The sequence below is a fragment of the Lepidochelys kempii genome, chromosome 4 (assembly GCF_965140265.1).
Source record: "Lepidochelys kempii isolate rLepKem1 chromosome 4, rLepKem1.hap2, whole genome shotgun sequence".
Taxonomy (NCBI): domain Eukaryota; kingdom Metazoa; phylum Chordata; order Testudines; family Cheloniidae; genus Lepidochelys; species Lepidochelys kempii.
This window is the reverse complement of record NC_133259.1, coordinates 105,970,386-105,991,998: the sequence shown is the minus strand read 5'-3', so window position 1 is coordinate 105,991,998 and position 21,613 is coordinate 105,970,386. Positions and strand designations below refer to the sequence as shown.

At 40.9% G+C, this 21,613-nt stretch overlaps 2 protein-coding genes across 5 annotated transcripts in view; one reads left to right on the top strand and one right to left on the bottom strand.

The window, feature by feature from the left end:
• Positions 1–696: 696 nt before the first annotated feature.
• SOD3 (superoxide dismutase 3) lies at positions 697–2,229 on the top strand. 2 transcript variants are annotated; one of them, XM_073340117.1, is made up of 2 exons: positions 697–811; positions 1,285–2,229. In XM_073340117.1, exon 2 carries the CDS (start codon positions 1,301–1,303, stop codon positions 2,036–2,038), a length of 738 nt encoding a protein of 245 aa, XP_073196218.1. In that variant the 5' UTR covers positions 697–811; positions 1,285–1,300; the 3' UTR covers positions 2,039–2,229. The 2 variants fall into 2 exon arrangements, with proteins under 2 accessions (XP_073196218.1, XP_073196219.1); XM_073340118.1 differs by having other exon boundaries at positions 1,268–2,229.
• Positions 2,230–3,116: 887 nt separating this feature from the next.
• The window catches only part of CCDC149 (coiled-coil domain containing 149), a 66,006-nt gene continuing 47,509 nt past the window's right edge, over positions 3,117–21,613 (bottom strand). For 2 of the 3 annotated variants that reach the window (XM_073342374.1, XM_073342377.1), the window contains 4 exons: positions 16,309–16,385; positions 14,310–14,342; positions 9,581–9,697; positions 3,117–7,457 (listed from right to left, as the gene is read on the bottom strand). In XM_073342374.1, coding sequence (XP_073198475.1) covers positions 6,760–7,457; positions 9,581–9,697; positions 14,310–14,342; positions 16,309–16,385 — 925 coding nt within the window. In that variant the 3' untranslated portion in view covers positions 3,117–6,759. The remainder of the gene's footprint in view (positions 7,458–9,580; positions 9,698–14,309; positions 14,343–16,308; positions 16,386–21,613) is intronic. The other variant, XM_073342376.1, reaches the window with a different exon arrangement.

Here is a 21,613-nt window from a genome sequence, read left to right as displayed (position 1 = left end):
CAGGGCAATTGCTCAGGGCCGCACACGACAGGAGGTCCCCATGAAGCTAAGTTTCTCAGGCTTCAGCTTTCAGCCCCAGACAGTGAGGCTCGGGCTTCAGCTTTCTGCCCTGGGCCCCAGCAAGTCTAACACGGGCCCTGCTCTCTGGTTTGTTTTGGCAGACCCCCCGGCAACCTGCTCTCGTCCTCCCACCCCCAGCCCGCCGGACCCCTGGTTGAGAACCGCTGCTTTAGAGCTCTTATTGTGCCTTCCAGATTCTGTAATCCCAGCAGCTCCATATGTGCTCATGTAAATCATGTCCTGATATTAAAGCAGCTGCTATCATTATTTCTAATGAAATAAACTGCAGCACCTAGCAAAATCTGTGAAACGATAGATTTAAGTGGAAGAACGGTCTAAACAAAGATGACTGTACCCTGATAAAATTCTCTTTCCCTCTGCCACTCATATGCCTTAAACACACACATGAAATCATGAAAGGGAAGATGAATTTAAAAGCTTGGTAATCATTTGGGGGGACGGGAGGGGGAGTCAGGGGGGTCTCAGAGCCAGTTTGCTGTATGGACTCAGGAAAAGGAGACAAACTGTTTATCCTTTCTAAAAAGTTCCTAGTTAAACTTTTTCCTCCTCTCTTCCCAGAGTTCTATTGGCCACTCCCATGAGTAGTGTTACCCAACTTTTACATAAACAGGCAGCTCTCATAAGTCTCAGCTGCAGAGAGGTCTGAAATTTGGGCTGATCACTGCTCCAAGTTCACAAAAGCAGAGACTGCAACCCACTGTGAAGAGCTTTTGGAAAAATCTTTGAAAAGGTAGGCAACATCAGGATTGTTTTTCATAATCAGTTGGCTGCAAATGTGTAGCCCACAATAAAGTCTCCTGGCAGATTTTCCTAGAGGGGTTTGATTTAGGGAAAAAATTCTTAATACTAATTCAAAAATTGAATAAAGTTTTAGATTTGATTTCTGCAAGAAGGAAGATATTGCAGACCTGCTCTGCGCTCTAGATTGCTGATATTTTTACATTCATAGTTGGTAGTTTATGTAGGTTTAAAAACTGCATGTGAAGAGAGCGTTCTAGGTTAGTCAGGTGATTAATCATTGTAGCGAGATTTAGAAATAAGCAGAGTGTGTCGTGACCACACAGTTCAGCTGTTTTGCTTGGTAATATTAAAAGCTAATGATGTGCCTGTCCCTTTCGCCATAATGGGTCACTCTTCCTTCCACACAATAAAAAATCATGGCACTTTTTCCCTTGCCTCTTTGTAGCCTTTTGTATTTTGCAGGTTGGGAATTGCAGACATGTTTCTGTTCCTTTACCTGGCCATCAGCCAGGGCCTCTCTGCATCTGGTGTTGTGAGGGGAGAAGGTGAGGTTGATTCCAATGGAGACAGCCCACTTCAAGACATACAGAAAAAAGTGAATGACCTGTGGCAGAATTTACTCTACCCACAGTTCATCAATGAGGAGACTGACCGGGCAGGTTATGCCACCTGTGAAGTGAAGCCCAGCTCCAACCTAGATGCTGACAAGCCACAGGTGACAGGCCAAGTCTTGTTCAGACAGTCCTACCCAAATGGAAAACTAGAGGCTCTCTTTGACTTGAATGGGTTTCCATCAGGAAGCAATCAGTCTGGCAGAGCTATTCACATCCATAAGCTCGGAGACCTCAGCAACAGCTGTGACTCTGCTGGGGGGCACTATAACCCTTTCAACGTGAACCACCCTCGCCATCCAGGGGATTTTGGCAACTTCTACTCTAAAGAAGGCAAAATTAGAAAATACAAGTCAAATCTGCTCGCCACTCTGTTTGGCCCCTACTCCATCATGGGGAGATCCATTGTGATCCATGAACAGGAAGATGACATGGGCAAGGGTAACAATAAAGCCAGTTTGGAGAATGGGAATGCTGGCAAACGTCTAGCTTGCTGTGTCATTGGGATATGCAACAAGAACTTATGGGAGAAAAAGCTTCCTGACATTACAGACAGGAGGAAGAAGAGGATCACAAATGAGCACAAAACAACCAGGCCTAACTAAAGGCCACCATACCATCCATTGCCTAGGCAGCACAGAATACATATAGTCCATGTAGTTGATCAATGAGAGACATGCGAAAGGTTTCCTGTTTCCATTGGATCTCTGTCCTACTGCTCTCTGAGAAATGCATATTACTCTTTAGAGGTTTTTCCCTTCTGTAAGCAGATTAATAAAAAACAGCATCAACTCAACTTTGCAATGTAATTTTTTTTTTTAAACTCCCATCTATTCAGCTCAAAAGTTTAGTGCAACATGGTAAGACTAGCAAAATATTTAGTTTATGAAATCTGGGAAGAGCTTGTCCATTCTAACAGATCTCTTGAGCGATCACAAGCTGAGGTACAAAGAAAAAGACAAATTAATGAAAAACTGCTTTTGGTTAAGATGCTCTGCAGTGTTTTTCTACATATCTGAAAAGTATAAAGATTTCTATAACTTCAACAGCTTTGTGTGGTAGCCTAGTAAAGCTAGATAATAGCCTTCTCCTCAGATTCAGGAAGAGTATAGACATTATTTCTATTTTTAACTTCTGATCCATTATACTATTCTACTTATATTTGCTGGTTTTATTCTCCAACATGTGTAATCTTAACTGGTTTGAGTTATCCATTCGCCTGTACCCGAATCACATTGTTTACATTTGAAAGTAGACTTACAAGAACTGTTCTGGCTTTTTTTTTTTTTAAATAAGTAGCTTGGAAATGTTTGGAGAGCTTACTACTAGATAACACAGCTGGTAAAATTGTGTAATGCTGTTAACACAATGTAGATACATTAATTTAAAAAATATATATAATATTTTGAAGGCAAGGGTACATAGTGTGATCTTCCATACCCACACAAATATAGCAAATTAGTCTGTTCAGATTGCAAGGAATAAGTGACAGTAGAAGAGACTTTCAATTTAGATTTTTTTTTATACAAACTGAAGAAAGTTATTGAATAAAATTTTACATTCCTTGTTTTATAAAAAGAAAGTATGACCACAATTTAATACATGACCCACTGATAAAACACTAAGGCATAATTAACGTCCCTCCCATATTAATAAGGGAGAAGATAAAGGACAAAACAAATCTGGAAATTTGTCTTTATTCCAGGAGCCAAAATATATATACTTATATATAGTTGTCATGTTACATGGTGACTGTAGATTGCAACAAAGGAAAGGCTTGCAAATAAATAAAAGCTATATCTTTCTTTAAATAAAACAGCAACTGGTAAAAAAAATCCCAATCTTTTAAAAATTAATCTCAGTTAAGATTCTAAAATACATTCTTGGGCTCATGTGGATGAAAGAAATTCTAATTTCTTTATTATACAAGTTGCCCTATGCATAAAAATAGTCTCACTTAGAAAGGAAGCAGTGCTTTAAAAGATCATTCTTAATCTGTCATTTTCACAAATTTACGTTTTAAAGATTCAGTGAACATCTTTTCTGTAATAGGTTTAATTTAAAGGGTCTGGGTCTTTTTTCCCCCTCTTTTCTCCCAGATAAAACATGTATTTGCTGCTGGGCTCCAGCACAAGTTCACGGTCTTTCAAAAGGGTATAGAATAAGGGAAGTCATCTGGTCTGATTATGAAACAGCATGCTTAAAAATCAGTTTTTGAAATGTTGGATTTGAAGCTGCCACTCTGTCTCCCGCCCTCCCCTATCAGTGAGGAGGGTGGTTTATGGTTGGGTGTACCTGTCAGAGCATGGTTTAAAGTCCTACGGAGACAGCATGTAGGTCTCAACAGAGAAGGCCTGATTCTTCTCCTGGCTGGTGTAAATCAGAAGTAATTCCAGTAAAGACAACAGTTATACTAGTGTAACAGCAGCACCAGTAAAAGGAAAATAACCCTCCCTTCCCCCCCCAACATTCAGCGTCAACTGTAATTTTATTGCAGCAAACAAATCTTACTTTAAGAGTGATTTGGTGCTGTATTGAAGCTTCATGTCTCAGTCTGTAAAGGCTCAAGTCCCAAGGATGAAGGCTGAAAGCACAGCCGGGAGGATGCACAGTCCCCTGTGTAGAAAAGGGCACAAAATGCATTGCACCGGACTCCCTGTAGACAGGGAAATTATGTGGTACTGAAGTGAGGTCTGCAGGGAGCCTCCTAGCCAGAGTCTGTGCCAGCAAGTGGTTGCAAGGGTACAGAAGAGGAATTTAGGTGGGGAGGAATGGGGAGAGATTAATCCATAGAAGGATCTAATTTACCGGAGGTTTTTCAAAGAGCAGCCTGCCAGCCATATCAGAACAAAAACAACAGTTTTGTGTGTTAAAGATGCCTGTCAGCCTGAGTCTGCTCTGACTTGCGCCAGGTTTACACCATTACCATAATGATTTCAGTGGGATTACTCCTATTTTAATGACTGATCCAAAGCCTACAGTAGTCAAGGGAAAGACTCCCATTGACTTCAATGAGCTTTGCCTCAGGCCTCTACGCCAACGTATGGGAGAGGAGAATCAAGCATGCACATACCTTCAACATTTCAGAGTTAAGCTGTATAAACAAACACTGACATTTAGGGATTAAAAAAAGAAAAATCAAAGCCAGCCTCAATTCTGGCTGCATTTTTATTAAAACTTCTCTAGCATTTAGCTTCAGACTGCCTCAGGCTGTGATGAAAGGTGGAAAGGAATACACTCCTTGGAACAAACATTACGGGGAGGGTTATATTTTAAACATTACAAAACCCTGTAAAAATCTCTTCAGTTATTTCAGTGCATGTCTATTTTTCTTCATGCTTGCCAGTGGTGTCATATAAATAACTGAGTCAATAATGTAATCAGTTATTTTACCTTTAATAGCAACAGCCCCTCTTGGTCTTTGGGTTTTGAGGAACATAAATATAACTGGGGCCAGGGAAGAAAGCTTAAACTTTTCAGTGTAGCATATTCCCAAGGCATCTGAATTTGGAACAAACTGGTTCAAAGGGGGCTGTTGATACCAGTGTGATGCAATGCCACAGTACTTTAAGTAGAAAGGAAGCATTTTAGAGGAGTGATACAAGTATTCCTTTATTGCCTGCACACAGCAAGAAAAGAGCAGACAGACAGCAGAGAAAGGGTTACATGCATGCCCCTCTTAGGGGAATGCACAAAAACAAGAGGCAGGTCACATTTTTCAGCCTCCCATCGTTCATTATATTCAGATGTAACCATTACATATATTCTTTCTTCTGACAAGCCCAAACTGTTCATGGAATCAAAACACCTTTGATTATGGCAGCACCTGCTAGTTCAGTATCCATATAGAGACGAGTTTGTCAGTGCTGCTAATACAAACCTTGTTTTTCAGTAGCTGACAAGTGGGCTGTAAAAATCTGCAGCTGGCACATATTTGTCAAACAAAGGCTCAATCTGGGAGGGATTCTCCTTTTTATTAGTAGTAGTTTATTAAATTTGGTTTAATTCTCTCTGATTGGTTTAAAGTTCTAGGAGTGAGAAATGAACATTTACAGACAATTAGGTCCCAAGCCAGCAGAAAAATTGCCTCCACGGCTGCTGGCCCATAGAAGCTCCACAGCTGCAGAGACTGTTCCCCGTTCTAGAAAGAGGAGCGGAAGTGCCTCCCCAGCTCTCACAGCTGTGAACTCCAACATTAAGTATTCCCTTGCTGCTGCCTTCCCGGGGGCAGCATGGCACAACTCCATCACTCGAGAGATGGGGACTTTCTCTGCACGCCCCCCACTCTAACACCAGAAGATTTTTCTTGCAGACTACGTGTCAGGTTCGGAAGAATTTTAAAGGGGCAACTGGGGCCCAAAGAATAACCCCACCACTATCCAAAAGACTGGTGAGCCGGGGGAGGAAAGGAAGAGTTTCACATTCACATTTTTGTTTTATACCTAACAAAAGTGGAGATAGGCTTAGATCCACTCAATCTCCCACCAGGGGCCACACAGGCGACTCCAGGCCAAGGTGGAGGAACATAGTCCCATGAATTGGTACTAGCAGCACACAATAGGAAGCTGGCCTATATATATATATACACATACACATGTTCTCTTCCCCTAGGCAGTTCTGCTATGTCCCCTAGGATAATTTTTTACTTCCCTGGGGAACTTTCCCTCTACTAGAGCAGCTTTAAGAGCTTCAGTTGGAATGGGGCCTTAACACTTTGAGACATAAGTCCCCCCTGTTTTCTCGGGGAAAGGAAGGAAAACTTCAGAGGAATGTAGAGGAGATATGGAGGTTTAAGAGATGGAAACTTCATGCACAGGGGCTACTTTTCAAAACCACTTTGCTTTTCAGTAGGGACCAAATGCTGCTATTCTAAATATGCATTCTCAGCAAATATACACAGAGAGAATGCAAGTTTAGAAAAATAAACAAAAGCCTGTTACCTTTAGATCCTTTTTAGTTTATCATTTCAAGTTTTTCATCTGCTGAAAATAGCCATTTGAAACCCTTAAAATACATACCAGTAGGCATTGTGCACTGGACAAGAACATACATGCTATGAAGACCCAGCTAGGACTTGACATGATAAAGGATAATGGTGAGTCTCCTGGCCCCATTTTTCTCAATTATGTCAGTCTCTCTAGAAACTTCAATCACTGTAAACACCAGAGCCATCATTAACCCTGCCCCTCATCATTTTCAAGTTCTATCCATTTTATATATTTACATTATTTTGGTTAAGCACAGTCAATGTTAATAGAAAAACATCTTTTTAATGGACAAATGCTGACAGACCAATGTAAAAAAACCAATTCTATAGCAGATTAATTCAGTGACTATCCGTATTCACGGCAGCACAGCTTCCACTGCAAGAGGATGACAGGGAGAAGCTTGAGATCTTGGATTTCATACCACAAGCCATGCTGTTATCCAAATATTCAGAGCATTCAGCAGGATCAAATGATTTGTCACACTCAGGTTCAGGGGGATTACTGGAGATGTTGTTTAAGTCAGATGTTGAAACAGTTAGTTCTCCACATCCTTCTGTGTCTTTAGTGTCCAGTGTGTTGCCATTTCCACCCTCTCTCTTATTTACATTTTCATAATCATTCTCTGAGGTTTCCTCATGGTCTTTCAGGACCCAATTTTCAGCTGCATGCTCATTCTTGGAGTTTGATGTCTCCGCAGGGTCAAATAGGTCAGGGCTGGACAAGAGGCACTCTTTCTTGGATGAGCTGCTAAGGTCAGATTGGTCCATTGTACTCTGGCCCTCCAGTAGACTTTCTCTTCTGCTCCCTTCCAGTTCTGCAGCTGCCTGTTCTTCTGTCAATTTAATTATTTCACTTCCAAGACTGTTTATTTCTTCCTCCTCAGAAGGAAACTGGGCTAATGAGGGATGAAAAGGCTTATTTTGGTTACTGTTATTTATGTTTGCTTGGGAATTGTTGTAGACCTTAGCAGCTTCCTCTGGAACTGTCAACTCTGTTGAAACGGCATAAATTTCATCTGGTTTTCCCTTCTGTTTTGCTAAGAGAGAAATGGGACAGTGTCACACTAGTGTACGTTATATGAATTTATATGCATGGGGCAAAGACCAAGAAAGCCATGCAGAAGATGATCTAGCTAGTGAAATACCAGTGGCTCACCATCATGGTAAAAGATTGATCAGAGCACAACTTAACTATAGTATGTTGAATTCTACCCTGGCTCTTTACCCCATTCTGGACTCACTTCAAAGAACAGAACCAATCAGAACATTGGGAAGTTCATCAGGAAGTGAGCTGTAGCTCACGAAAGCTTATGCTCAAATAAATTGGTTAGTCTCTAAGGTGCCACAAGTACTCCTTTCCTTTTTGCGAATACAGACTAACACGGCTGTTACTCTGAAACCCATCCAATAATGAAGTTATATAATTAGCCCTTCAACATTTCATCTGAATAACATGCTTTGATAGCAGCATAAGATAAGGCAGGGACAGAAAAAAAACAGCTTTTTTCCTTTTCTCTCTCCATATATTAAACATTTTAATACATTATAATATAACATTTTACAACAAAATCCAAGCACTGGATATAACTATACAAAAAACAATTCAGAAAGAAGGGATTATGCAATTAAAGACAGCATCATAGTGCATCTGCACAAGGGGGCCAAACTAGGTTGTACCACATTGGCCTCTGTTACTTGAGCTAGCAGAGTAACTGACAGCAGTAGTAGATTGCCATCCTCACTGTGGACTACTAGAGGGGGATGCTTTTTGCAAGTGTTTGCCCGCAGCAGAGGAGTGGTAATCTTTGTTCTCAGAAACAGCTCAACTGTTTTGGCTTAAATTTAAAAAACAAAACAAAAAAACCCCAAAAAAACACCCCAAAAAACAATTCAGGCTGAGACAGTCACCCAGCATGGAAAATTTCAACTCAAATGGCTGGAGTTCAGCAAAATTACATGCAAGTGAATGCAGGGTCTTATAATGGGAAGTGTTGCGCAACCTTAATAGTAGGTAGTGCTACCAGCCCGGCACACAATGACAAATAAGGCAAAATCAATATAACAATATCAACTAAACACTTTCAGTGAATGAAGATTTAACTAGAACCCAATGATTATTTAAAATGAAAATTAATATTTGTAAGTTATTCAATGAAGGAGTGATTAAATAGGTTTTCTATTTTTAGCACAGAAAAAATTAGCTGATCAAGACTAAAAGTGATCAATCCACTGCATGCATCCGATGAAGCGAGCTGTAGCTCACGAAAGCTTATGCTCAAATAAATCTGTTAGTCTCTAAGGTGCCACAAGTACTCCTGTTCTTTTTGCGGATACAGACTAACACGGCTGCTACTCTGAAACCTGTCAATCATCTGATAACATGGATAATAAAGTCAAAATGAGGCCATGATCTATTTAATTTGAGAAATTAATATCAAAGCATTTACAGTGCTTCATGGTTGACTGAATAAGATCTGGGCATGTCAAAAATTTTATAGCCATTAAATAGCTTATCCAAATGTTGATAGGCAAGTCTCAAAATTTATTCCCTGTCCACCAACTAAAGAAAAGTAGTGCTTTCATTAAAATATTAGCCTGCTGTTTAGTATCAAATAGAGCTGAGCTGGACTTTTAAGGGAAGATCTTAGTGCTTGTGATTGGGAAAGGATTTTAACAAAATGCATGCATGACTATAAAAGAAGAATCAATTGCTCAACAGCAGGGGTTTATTTAAATTTGCCAGGCACAATCACGAAGCCTTTCATCTGTAGATCAGGTCTAATGCAGGAGAGTGCTAAGATAGTTCCATAGTCTACTTTCCTATCATGCGCTGTAAAGGGGGGGAGGAGAGGAGAACAGGAGGGAACCAGCTTTACAAGGTACAATGTGTTGCTTTCCTATGGCATACAGCTATGTTGCAAATTTCCTTTGAGCTGCTAAAACCTGACCTCTAGCATGGTCCAAGTCACTATACAGTCATTTATCAGTCCCTCCAGGACTGTTCAAACTGGGATGATCCCCCACTTTGGTCATGATTTAGTTAATCTCTGTGACCACTGAATCTTTACCTTCTGCTATACTGGCATGAAACCTTGGCTTTTACTTTTACTGTATTTGATAAGATGTGTAGTGTCGACCCATCTCAGTCCTAGATGCTCACCTTCGTGCCTCTGTGCTTGATTCTGTTGTGGCTTGTCAGCAAATGTTAGCAATGGCGATCTTGACCTCTGTAGAACAGGCAAGGTTGGGTCACTGAATGTTATGGTATCTTTTCCACCTGAAATGAAGAAAGCATTGGAAAGATTCAGTAACTGATTGTAATGAATGATCACCAAAGAGTTTGGTTTTGCTTAAAAACATCTTGCAGTTTAATTATTTTTTTCTGCCATTACAAAAAAAAAGTAGAGTGATATGTAAAGTAGCTTAAAATGATTTTTTCTGCAGAACAAAGTACCAATGTACAGCAGCTGAAGTGCACTAGCCAAATACAAAAAGCACACACTAATTTCTACCAACACTACTGGTTAAAGGGCAGTTCTCGAATTTGCTGAAAGACGACCAGCTGCTGCTGTATTCTGCTGTAATCAGATCATATTAGAAGTGATGCAGAAAGTATTATTTTTAGATTAAAGCGTTACACTAATGCAGAGATCATTTACATCTAGACTCTAGGAGCACACCACGCCAAACATTTCACTCTGTCCTTTCACCCTCTACATCCTGCTTTCATTGTTGTACCCTCGATATTACAAATGCAATTTTGTACCCCATTTTTAATATAAATTGCACCCCCCAAAGGCTTATAGTATTAGTATGAATTATGAGATAAGCAGTAAACACAAACAGTAATATTGCAAGAAAAAGGAGGGCTTGGGGATTTTAATCCATAGACCCAAATCCATTTTTAAGGGGTCTGATTCCATGTCAGACCGGAAGGGGGATTCCACTGTGGATATAATTTTGCAAGTTTCTGTGAGGCCTATAGAACACTGCCAGCTAATAGATAAGGTCTGGACAGATGTTCTGCTCAGACTATTGCTCTGCTTATCTTCATTAAACAAATAAGATGACACATTTGTATTACCATTACTCTGTTTCTACAAATTTGTTTGGGCATACTCTGCATGTTATCTTACATCAGTGTCAAAAGCTATGATTTTAAAGAGGGACTTTGGGGTCCTCAATTTTTGGGTGTCCGGTCTGTAAACACCTTAAGGAGCCTGCTGTTCCGGAAGTTCTGAGCACCCTCCCTTTACCTCAGGTCCCTTACTTCAGATGTCAAGTTGGGCTCCCAAAATCTTTTAGTCACTTTTGAAAAACTTGGCTGTAACCATGCTTCCACATGTCTGTTCAGTGTCTAACACAACAGAGAGCTGACCTTGCTGGGGTCTACATGTTACAGTAACACAAATAAAATAACAATGCTGGAGAAGTTTTGACTGGATCAAGATCAGAATTCCAACTTAAACATAAAAAGAAAAGGAGTACTTGTGGCACCTTAGAGACTAACCAATTTATTTGAGCATAAGCTTTCGTGAGCTACAGCTCACTTCATCGGATGCATACCGTGGAAACTGCAGCAGACTTTATATATACACAGAGAATATGAAACAATACCTCCTCCCACCCCACTGTCCTGCTGGTAATAGCTTATCTAAAGTGATCATCAGGTGGGCCATTTCCAGCACAAATCCAGGTTGCGAATACAGACTAACACGGCTGCTACTCTGAAACTTAAACATAATTTGCATTTGAACTCTGCATCCTCTACAGCAAATAATAAAATTATGGAGTTAGACAGCCGAGTGAGAGAAACTATGATATAAGGGAAAAGGGACAAGTTTTCAGCTGAAAATTGAAGGTGGGCAGCTGATGAGGCAGAACAAACCTGAGGGCTGTTCCAAAGGGCACAAGCTGAAGTGGGAAAGGCTTTTCTCTACGACAGTGGTAAGACTCCATGGAGAGATGGGCAGGGCTAGATGAACAGAGGTGGTTGGAAGGGGGTAGTGACATGAAAGGTTTATGACACAGGATGGAGCAAGTCTGTGGAGATATTTTTAAAAAAAACAGAACTGGCTCTTCCCAGACAGAATGGGAGCCAGCGGAGTTGTTTATTCTGAGCACCTTGCACAGCATGTCAGATTCAGGAAAGTAAAGCCTGAGCTGGGACGCTTGTGGCTTCCAGTATAAACACCAAACTAGTTTGACTTCCAACCAGCTGTTACCCAGTAAACACATTCACTTCTATAACTTTCACCATCCCCTTTGAAGCCAACTGGTTCCACAAAATAATCAGATCATCATCATCTAGCCATCTAAGCAATACTGTTTCACCTGCCTAAAGAGTCTTATTCATACATAAGGCTACCTTTTAGTCACGGGTATTTTTAGTAAAAGTCATGGACGGGTAATGGGCCGTAAACAAAAATTCACAGGCCCGTGATCTATCTATGATTTTTACTAAAAATAACTGCCTTAAGTAAAACTTGGGTGGGGTTGCTGGGGGGGGAAGGGGAAGGGTGCTTAGGGGGTGCCACGGATACTGGGGGAGGTGACCTGGATCCCCCACTTGTACTTGGGAAGGTGGGGCTGGTGGAGGCTTCCTACCCAGCTCTGTGTCCCTGCACCTCCTAGGCAGCGGAGATAGGGGCCAGGGCAGGAGCTCCTCTGCTGCTCCCGCCACAAGCACCAGCTGCTGCAGCTCCCATTGGCCGGAAACCACAGCCAATGGGAGCTGCAGGGGCATGGCCCGCAGGCACCAGCAGTGTGCAGCATGCAGACCCCTCGCCCCTCTACTGCCGAGCTGCAGGGGGGGGCCCCCCACAACAGGTAATCCCCCGCCCCCCCGCACCCTCCAAACCCCTGCCCCTAGCCCTGAGCCCCCTCCCTCCTATCCTAACTGCTGCTGCTGGCCCAGGGCTGCCCAGCCGCTGCAGGAGTCACGGAGGTCACAGAAGTCAAGGAATCCGTGACAGACTCTCAAGCCTTATTCATACATCAGAACAGTGATTCACGTCCTTGTAAGTGGGAGGTTTGACTACTGCTGCACCATATTCTGTGAAGCATGGTACGAGTGGGGCTATCAAATGTAATTTTGATTGAGTGCTTGGAGCTAGCTCACTTCTGTACATTATTCTTCTCCACCTATAGCTGCTGGAAGGCACATCCTCAATTTAGGGAGCTTTCAGGGGGGATTTCTGGTTAAAAATGTACAGGGCTGAAAATAAGCAGGTAAACGAGAGAGCTATTAATGGAAAGGTAAGTTTGTTTTCTCCTTTCTTTAGAGGAATACGTGGAGTCTTGTAAATTCCGTCAAGTTTTCACCTCTCTTTAAATATCCGCTCATAGAAGGTCAAACATAACTGCCTCAGAGCTAAATACATCACTCCCTCTGGAGATAGGCCAGTTGAGGAGCTGCATGTTTTAAGTGGGTGGTTGCTGAGTAACAAAAGCCATCTGCAGCATTTCCTGTGGTCATACAAAGAAAAGCAAGAGAACTGTTCTTGGACTCAACCTAATCCTTTTGAGCTGGGAATTGGTTTTTGAGAGCAGAATAGCTTATAAACCAATTGCTGATGTAAAGTGACCAATTACACCAAAGTCTAAGAAGCGGGGTGACACTCACTGTACATACACATTCCTAATGCATCAATCACCTATTGATGATATTGATGATGCATCAATCACCTATTGATATCTAGGCAATCAATAAAAGACTGAAATGCTATCAGGATTTCAGGATACCCACTGTTGCTCCACCCTCAGCAGTGACAAGCTTATGTAAATGAGATCAGAGCAAATCCATGCCCAAGACCTCTCCCAACACAACCATGCTCTCTCATGACAGGTTGAGTTTCACTGAACAATGAAACCATCAGCCAATAAGGGAGAATCCTAAATGTGAAAGAAATTTTGCAGGATAGAGACCCGCTCTATGGAACTCACCCCTGACAAAAGATGACAACTGCGGACCTTTCACCACTTTCAAACACAAAATTCATTTATTTGATTTCGCTTACCCAGTTGTTTCCCCCCTACATGCATGCCAACAAACAAAAACCAACTAACTAAAGAACCTATAAACTATCAAACCATTTCTTCTACAGGCTGGCAAAGAGAGTGAATGTTAAGGCTATTTCTATTTGTAAATAGGTGGCATGGTGCTGGGCTAAGTAAATAGATAGTCTATTGATGGCAATGTTTAGGTAGCAATACTTATTCTGCTTTTAGGAACCTGAAATTTATTAAACTAGACTGACGTGTCTGTTTCACAAATATGATTGAAAGTCAGCTCTCACTGGCAAGTCTTTCCAATGACAAAAAGTTCAACTCACTGTAAATCAAGTGATGTTTTCTTCTGAAAATCTTTCTTCTAGCATCAATCAGAGCAGGTGCTCTCACCCTTCACTCAAGCCAACATTCTTATGATAGTTCTCACAGTATTGATATGAGATGGTATTTTACAGAGCAGAAGCCAGCTGGTAACCATCCGAAAAAGTGTTCCTGACCCCACTGGGTGTCTCAAGATTCATACTGAGCATCTCTGAGCTCAATCACACTTGGAAACAAAAGTGCATTCTTAATTTACTGCTTCTCTGGTTAAACAAACAAATAAACCTCACTGTTTGATGCAAGTCGCAATCTACTGCAAAATTCAGTTACAACTATTGAGTATCAGCCTTTATCATCATTTTCCCCCAATTTAAAAGAATAGTCTTGTGCAGCAGTCTCCATTTCCCTTGCGGACATCTAACTCACTCACTTGAACATCTTAATCTGACAAATATAAAAATGTTCAGATAACATTTTCATTTATTTACATGCTGTGACAATATTTAACGTACTGCTAAAATTAGTTACTAAAAATATACATGTCAAGTAGAACCTACTCCCAAATCCCACTGAGACATTGTAGCTCAGGCCTTCAGGCAGCAAAAGAAAGGAAGAAAAGAGACAGTTATTGTATTAATATTAATTGGATGTCTTACTTAAATAGACTAACAATGGAGCAAGCTCTCGGCATTCCATTTATTCTATTTTTTATGTATTTTTATACATTTCTGCAAAGACCAAACATTGCATTTATTAACTATGAATTTCACTGAACAACATTTTTTAAACAAAGTAGAATGCCAATCTGTTAAAATACCCAGGCAACATTAAATTTCAATTAGAATGTAAACCTATATTAGTGTGACTCAAGATAATTATTTTATCTGCATCTTGCATCAAGAGGATTTGATTTAAAACTAACATCAGGAGTGGAACTGGGGAGGTTTGTCACAAAGACTCTTCAGATACATTGCTGAATATTAGCTTTTTTTGGTGAGGTTAGACCTTAATGATATAGGTTAGAACACCTGGAACCTTGTCTACACTAGTGTAGGTACCTCTAATGGTGGCAGCAGTGGGAAACCGTTACCACAAACATAACCTAGTGGTGTGAACATCAAGGAGAAAGATGTTTAAAGGAGAAACAATTAGGTGTAATGAGAGAAAAATAACCAAAAATGAACGTAACCCGAACAATGCACATTTAACTAAAATTAATAAATAAAATGTTGAAAAAAAACCCTGGCTCTAATATCTTAAGTTGCATGATTTTATACTAACATTTAAATCAGATAGTTAATATTTTTCAGCTACAAACCATGGTGATAGTTCGATTGTTTCTTGCATTCTCCAAAGGGTATTTTTTCTGCTATCTACTGTATTCTGATTTAAAATGTGTGTAAAGCCAGCATTTTCACAAGTGACTAGTGATTTTGGGTTTCCAACTTGACACACCTTAAGCTGGATTTTCCCAAAAACTGGTAAACATCCATCTTTCAAAACCACTAGCTACTGAAACTTGGCTGTATTTTTAACAAGTTTCTCACAAAGTGTACATTCAAATCCTCATATGGAAACAGACACCCAAACACTTAATAATGCAAGGGATCTCACAAAACTGGGGGACAGACCAATAAAATGGCAGATAAAATTCAACACTGATAAATGCAAAGTAATGCACATTGGAAAACATAATCCCAACTATACATACAAAATGATGGGGTCTAAATTGGCTGATATCACTCAAAAAAAAAAAAGATCTTGGAGTCATCGTGCACAGTTCTCTGAAAACACCTGTTCAATGTTCAGTGGCAGTCAAAAAAAGAAAAGGGTCACCAAATGTTTAGAACCATTAGAAGAGGGATACATAAGACAGAAAATATTGATGCATCTATATAAATCCATGGTACACACACACCTTGAATACTGCATATAGTTCTGGTTGACCCAGCTCTAAAGAGACAGATTAGAACTGAAAAAAGTACAGAGAAAGGCAATAAATATGACTAGGGGGATGGAACAGCTTTCCATATGAAAGATTAAAAAGACTGGGATTGTTCAGCTTAGAAAAGAAACTACAATGACGTTTATAAAATCACAAAAGGCATAGAGAAAGTAAGAAAGAAAGTTATTTACCCCTTCACATAACACAAGAAGCAAGGGTAACTCAATGAAATCAATAGGTGGCAGGTTTAAAACCAACAAAAGGAAGTACTTCTTCACACAACACATAGTCAACTTGCAGAACTCATTGACAGGGCATGGGTTCAAAAAAAGAACTAGATAAGTTCATGGAGGTTAGGTCCATCAATGGCTATTAGTCAAGACTGTCAGAGATGCAACCCCATGCTCTGGGTATCCCTAGCCCTCTGACTGCCAGAAGCTGGGACTGGACAACCGGGGATGGATCACTCAATAATTGCCGATTTCCGTTCATTCCCTCTGAAGAATCTGGCATTGACTGCTGAAGGAAGACAGGATACTGGGCTAGACCGACCATTGGTCTGACCCACAATGGCCATTCTTATGTTATGTTTTTCCTAAATTTCTACTAACCTGGAAGACTCCACAAACCAGAAATTTCTAAAGTTCTCAACTTCTTCTCCAATTCTGCCACCCGATTACCTAGAATTCTGAAAAAAGAACATGATATATCAACTGAGAAAGAGAAGACTCATTGTCACAGGGATTTATTCCACCCACAGATGTTTGCATGGTTGTGGATACATTCTCCACAGTCACAGCACATACATATTAACTTGTTTATCTTTTGTTTCAATGACAGTGATGGGCAAACCCCCAAAAGTTCAGATTAAATAATATTTGGATGCTTACCTGAGCCTCTCCCAAAACAAAAGTCCCAAATAAATTTCCAGTATATCTTAGATTTACTATGAAAGAAATACTGTGAGAATAGCCCCTATGGTATTTCTATTCCCTTCCTTGGCTGAAACCAGGAGGCAGAGCGGTAGGCAAACATCTTTGAGCCTCAAAATAAGATTTGAATTTTGCAAGGTATTAGCCTTAGCTTTGGGCCAGTTACTTTATCCAATCTGGTTTGCCCATCAAGCTTTAATATTCCTTTGTAGCACATTTAATGCTATTTGATTCCACTGAACAGGGTCTCACTTCAGTACTGAGCAGTCTCAAGTTCTTTATAGACCGTAACAACTGCTCTCAGTTTTGACTGCATTTCCTGGGTCATCAAGGCTTTTGTTTCTGATCCCTATGTAAATACAATCCTCAGCTCTCCAGCAAGATTTACCTTTTAGCCATAATTTTTTTCCCAAAAAAATCAGATGATATGTATCTAACAAGAAAGGTTCCATTTTGTTGTAAGTTTTGAATGTGTTTCACTTCTAGAACAAGTCTCTAAAAAACAGAAGGCCTTAACTAAATCCCAAACAATATTCAATGGAAGGGAGATACCTAAGGTAAGTCTAAAATTGGAGGTGGGGGGGAGTAATTCCCAGCTCGAGGAGACACTCTTACACTAGCTCTAATTGAGCTAGCAAGCTAAATATAGAGCGCAACTGTGGTGGTGCAAGCTGCGGGAGGGGCTAGCTGCCCTGCATACATGCCAGTCAGATACCCTAGGCAGGTTGTCGGAGCAGCTAGCCCCTCCCACTGCTCGTGCCACACACTACTTTTAGCACACTAGTTAATTAGAGCTAGCACATGTATGTTTCCTCAAGCTGGAAATCACACCCCAGCTCCAAGTGTAGATACACCCCAGAAGACACAGCAATGCTAAAAGTGATCCAGCAGTGATAATGAACAGCAAATTATATACGACTTTACATGAAGATATAGCAACAGGAAAAGACAATGAAGTCTGAATATTCAGACAGCACATTACAAACCAGTGAAGCAACAGTCTCTGTACACAGCTCTGGTGGGGATGGAATACTGTGCTCAGTCCACCTCACCAGGTTTTTATGCCTCTCCCATTTGAGCACACCTGGTTACCAGAAAAAAACTAGAAACTAGAAAGAATATGAAACACAGCAACACAAATTAAGGGGCAAGAGAGACTGATGAAAGAAAGATTAAAAGGGGCTAAATATCTGTAGCCTAGCAAAGCATCTACCATGAGGTGTGTACAAGGCACAGGATAAAAGTCTACCAGTATTTCAGTAGTGTAAATACTAAGGTGGGAGAGGAGGGTAATACAAGAGAAAGGGGATGAAATGAAGAGAAAAAAAAAGGAAAATTTATGATAAATATCAAGGACAGGAATGAAGTGAATGGGGACGGGGAATAGCCTATGGATAGTAATACAAGCCCATCAGCTGGAATACTTAGCCCCAAAGGGTGTCTATACTAGAATAAAACACTAACATCTGGCCTCGGTCAGCTGACTTGGGCTCTGGCTGAAATGCTATAGAATTGCAGTGTAAACATCTGGGCTTGGGCTGTCTATACTGCAATTTTATAGGCCTGCAGCCTAAGTCAGCTGACAGGGGCCAGCCACATGTATTTTATTGCAGTGTAGTGCGCACGTGTATTTTATTGCAGTGTAGTGCAAGAGTGACAAAACATTAGGTCATGTGCCAGTGGGAGCAATCATGCTCTGGCATAGGCACACACTCAGTGACCAAACAGCTGTTTTCTCATCTCTAACTTCAATGAAATCTGAGCCAATCTGCATTTTTATTTTATATATTTCCTTTCGAGTTAACTTTGAGACTCACTCTTAATGTCCTTGGCTTTACTTCTCCCTGGGTGCCCAGTGATGACGTCTGCAAGGCAGACAGCAGCTTCCAACAAGCTCTCAGTTTCCACACAAGGAGACTGGTATACCAGGATTCAAGGACCCAAATGAGGAGGACTGCTCAGGAGGGAGGGAAAGAGCCTTCATATACAGTATGTGCAAGTTCAGCACAGGAGCAAGTGCTGCAGAGGCGGTATGCAAAGTGGGGTGTACTGATAAAGGCAAGGAGTCACAGTTTGATCTCTGTGCCATTGTTAACAGCAGAAGAGACTCCTTGGCATGATTGTCTCCCCTCCTCTCCTGGCAGTTTGGGCAGGGAAGGGGAGGGAGGTGCTCCTCATAGCAGGGATGGGGGCTGCTAGAGATATCACCAACATATCAAAGAGCCACTGTGACCCAGGTTTGCACCACTGCCCGTCAATGCAGGAGTAGCAAGGCCAACTTCCTTTAACCCCTTTTGAACTTTGTCATTCACATACTGCACTCTCCCAAGCTATTGGGACATGGTGTCTATCCCCAACCCCATTGATAGATCCTGTAATCAGGGGCTGGGGAATTCTCTCTCCTCTAATGACAGGTTCCCAAGCTCTCAAAGGACTGTTATGTGGCTGCTCCCAAGAGACAAAGCATATTGCTATTTTACTTTGTCCTCAACCATGGTCATTTTTCCATACCCCTTTTCAAACATAAGTTAAGTTCGCTGAATAATATATCGAGCCAGTGAACACTTGTCAGAATACTTTACTTGAACAATCACTGAGTCAATTTTGACTACTACTTAGTTTGATTTTTGTTTTTTTAAATAAAATGCATTGTCTCTGCTGTGCTATGGAAAATGTAATCCTACACTTGTATCAATCCACTGTCCTTGCCCCCAGAATGATGAGTATTTTTGAAGAGTCTGTGGAGACTTCCCTTTGCGTGCACAGCTGCAATCTCTTGCCTAGATCTAGACATACCAGGCCAGGTGCTCAGATGATGTAAACTACCATGGCCTCATTGACAAAAGTGCACCTGGTAGTAGAGAGAAGCACAATCTCCACTCCCTGCTAGTAATGTGCCTGGCACCTCATGAGAGTTAACCCAACCCTCTTTGTTTAGGATCAGGTTTTCCTGCACTTCCACTGCCCATGTTCAAACTGCTGTGGCAATGCCAGCTCGCTCCTCAGCCCCGTCCTGTGTTTAGCAGCTCACATGCTGGCTTGCCCACGCTCCCCAGTGATGCATAGACATAACCTCAACAGAGCTACACCAATTTACAGTAGCTGAGGATCTGTCCTACCCTTATAAGATCTCTCTGCTGTCTATAAATAAGTCCACTGTCACATCCACTGTGTATCACCTAGAATCCTTTATTTATCCTCAGACTGACACATTTTCTCTCTCAGTCCATCTTATATTGGAGTTAAACCAACAAAGGTCCAGGCTTCTAAGCGTTTTTAAACCCAGCACAAGCTAATGACATGGTCTACAGCAGTTCCTAATCTCACTTGACCCCTATACAGAATGGCCACCTAATTCATGAGTAAACAAGTTACCATGAACAAGATATAAACTAACTGTTTCAAGCTAAGATGATTTTAGACCATCTCTAGACAGGGCCTAATTTTCTCTAATTTACATAATTCCATTCTGTGGTGCATTTCAAAATCACACACAGCCAACTTTATAAATTTTAAGTTGATATGCTTGTGAGAAGAAATGTAGGTGAACTGCCTACAACCCAAGGGTGAGAAGTACGTATCATGTACAGGAACCAACCTTTATTTTTCTTAACTACTGGGCCAAAGAAAATCAGAGGCTGGATTTAGCTCAATCATACCTTAGGCTACTTCCTTGATTCTGTTTAGCATGTGATTCTGCTTACATACATTTCTTTAAAGAAACAAGAAGAATAAAAATGCTTGAACAGAAGAATGGGCCTACAAGGTCAGATCAATGGTCCATCCAGCCCAGTATCCTGTCTTCTGACAGTAGCCAGTGTCAAATGCTTCAGAGAGAATGACCAGAACAGGGCAATTATCAAATGATCCATTCTGTTGTCCAGTCCCATCATCTGGCAGTCAGAGGCTTAAGGACACCCAAAGCATGGGGTTGCATCCCTGACCATTATGATGGACCTATCCTCCATTAATTTCTCTTAATTCTTTTTTGAGCCCAGTTATAGTTTTGGCCTTCACAGCATCCCATGGCAACGAGTTTCACAGGTTGATTGTGCATTGTGTGAAGTACTCACTTTTGTTTTAAACCAGCTGCCTATTAATTTAATTGGAGACCCCTATTCCTTGTGTTAAGTGAAGATATACGTAACACTTCCTTATTCACTTTCTCTACACCATTCATGATTTCTAACATATCCCCCCATAACTGTCTCTTTTCTAAGATGAACACTACCAACCTTTTTAATTTCACCTCATAATTTTTGTTGCTCTTCTCTGTACCTTTTGATTTCCTAATATATCTTTTTTGAGATGGGGCTACCAAAACTGCTGTATACAAGATGTGGGTGTACCATGGATTTATATAGTGGCATTATGATATTTACCATCTTATTATCTATCCCCTTCCTAATGGTTGCTAATATTGTTAGGTTTTTTGCCAATGCACACTGAGCAGATGTTTTCACAGAACTGTCCACGGTGATTCCAAGATCTTTTTCTTGAGTGGGAACATCTAATTTAGACCCCATCATTTTGTATGTATACTTGGGATCGTTTTCCAATGTGCACTACTTTGCAGTTATCAACATTTAATTTCATCTGCCATTTTGTTGCCCAGTTTCATGAGGCTCCTTTGTAACTCTTCACTGTCTGCCTTGGACTTAACTATCAAGTAATTTTGTACATGCTGCAAATTTTGCCATCTCACTGTTTACTCCTTTTTCCAGATCGTTTATGCACATGTTTAACAGGTCCCATACAGATCCCTGGGGACACTGCTATTTACTTCTCTTTACTCTGAAAACTAACCATTTATTCCTAACCTTAGTTTCCTTCCTTTTAATCAATTACTGAGCCCGGAGAGGACCTTCCCTCTTATCCCATGGCTGCTTACTTTGCTTAAGAGCCTCTGGTGAGGGACCTCTCAAAGGCTTTCTGAAAGTCCAAGTATATCCACTGGATCACCCTTGTCCACATACTTGTTGAC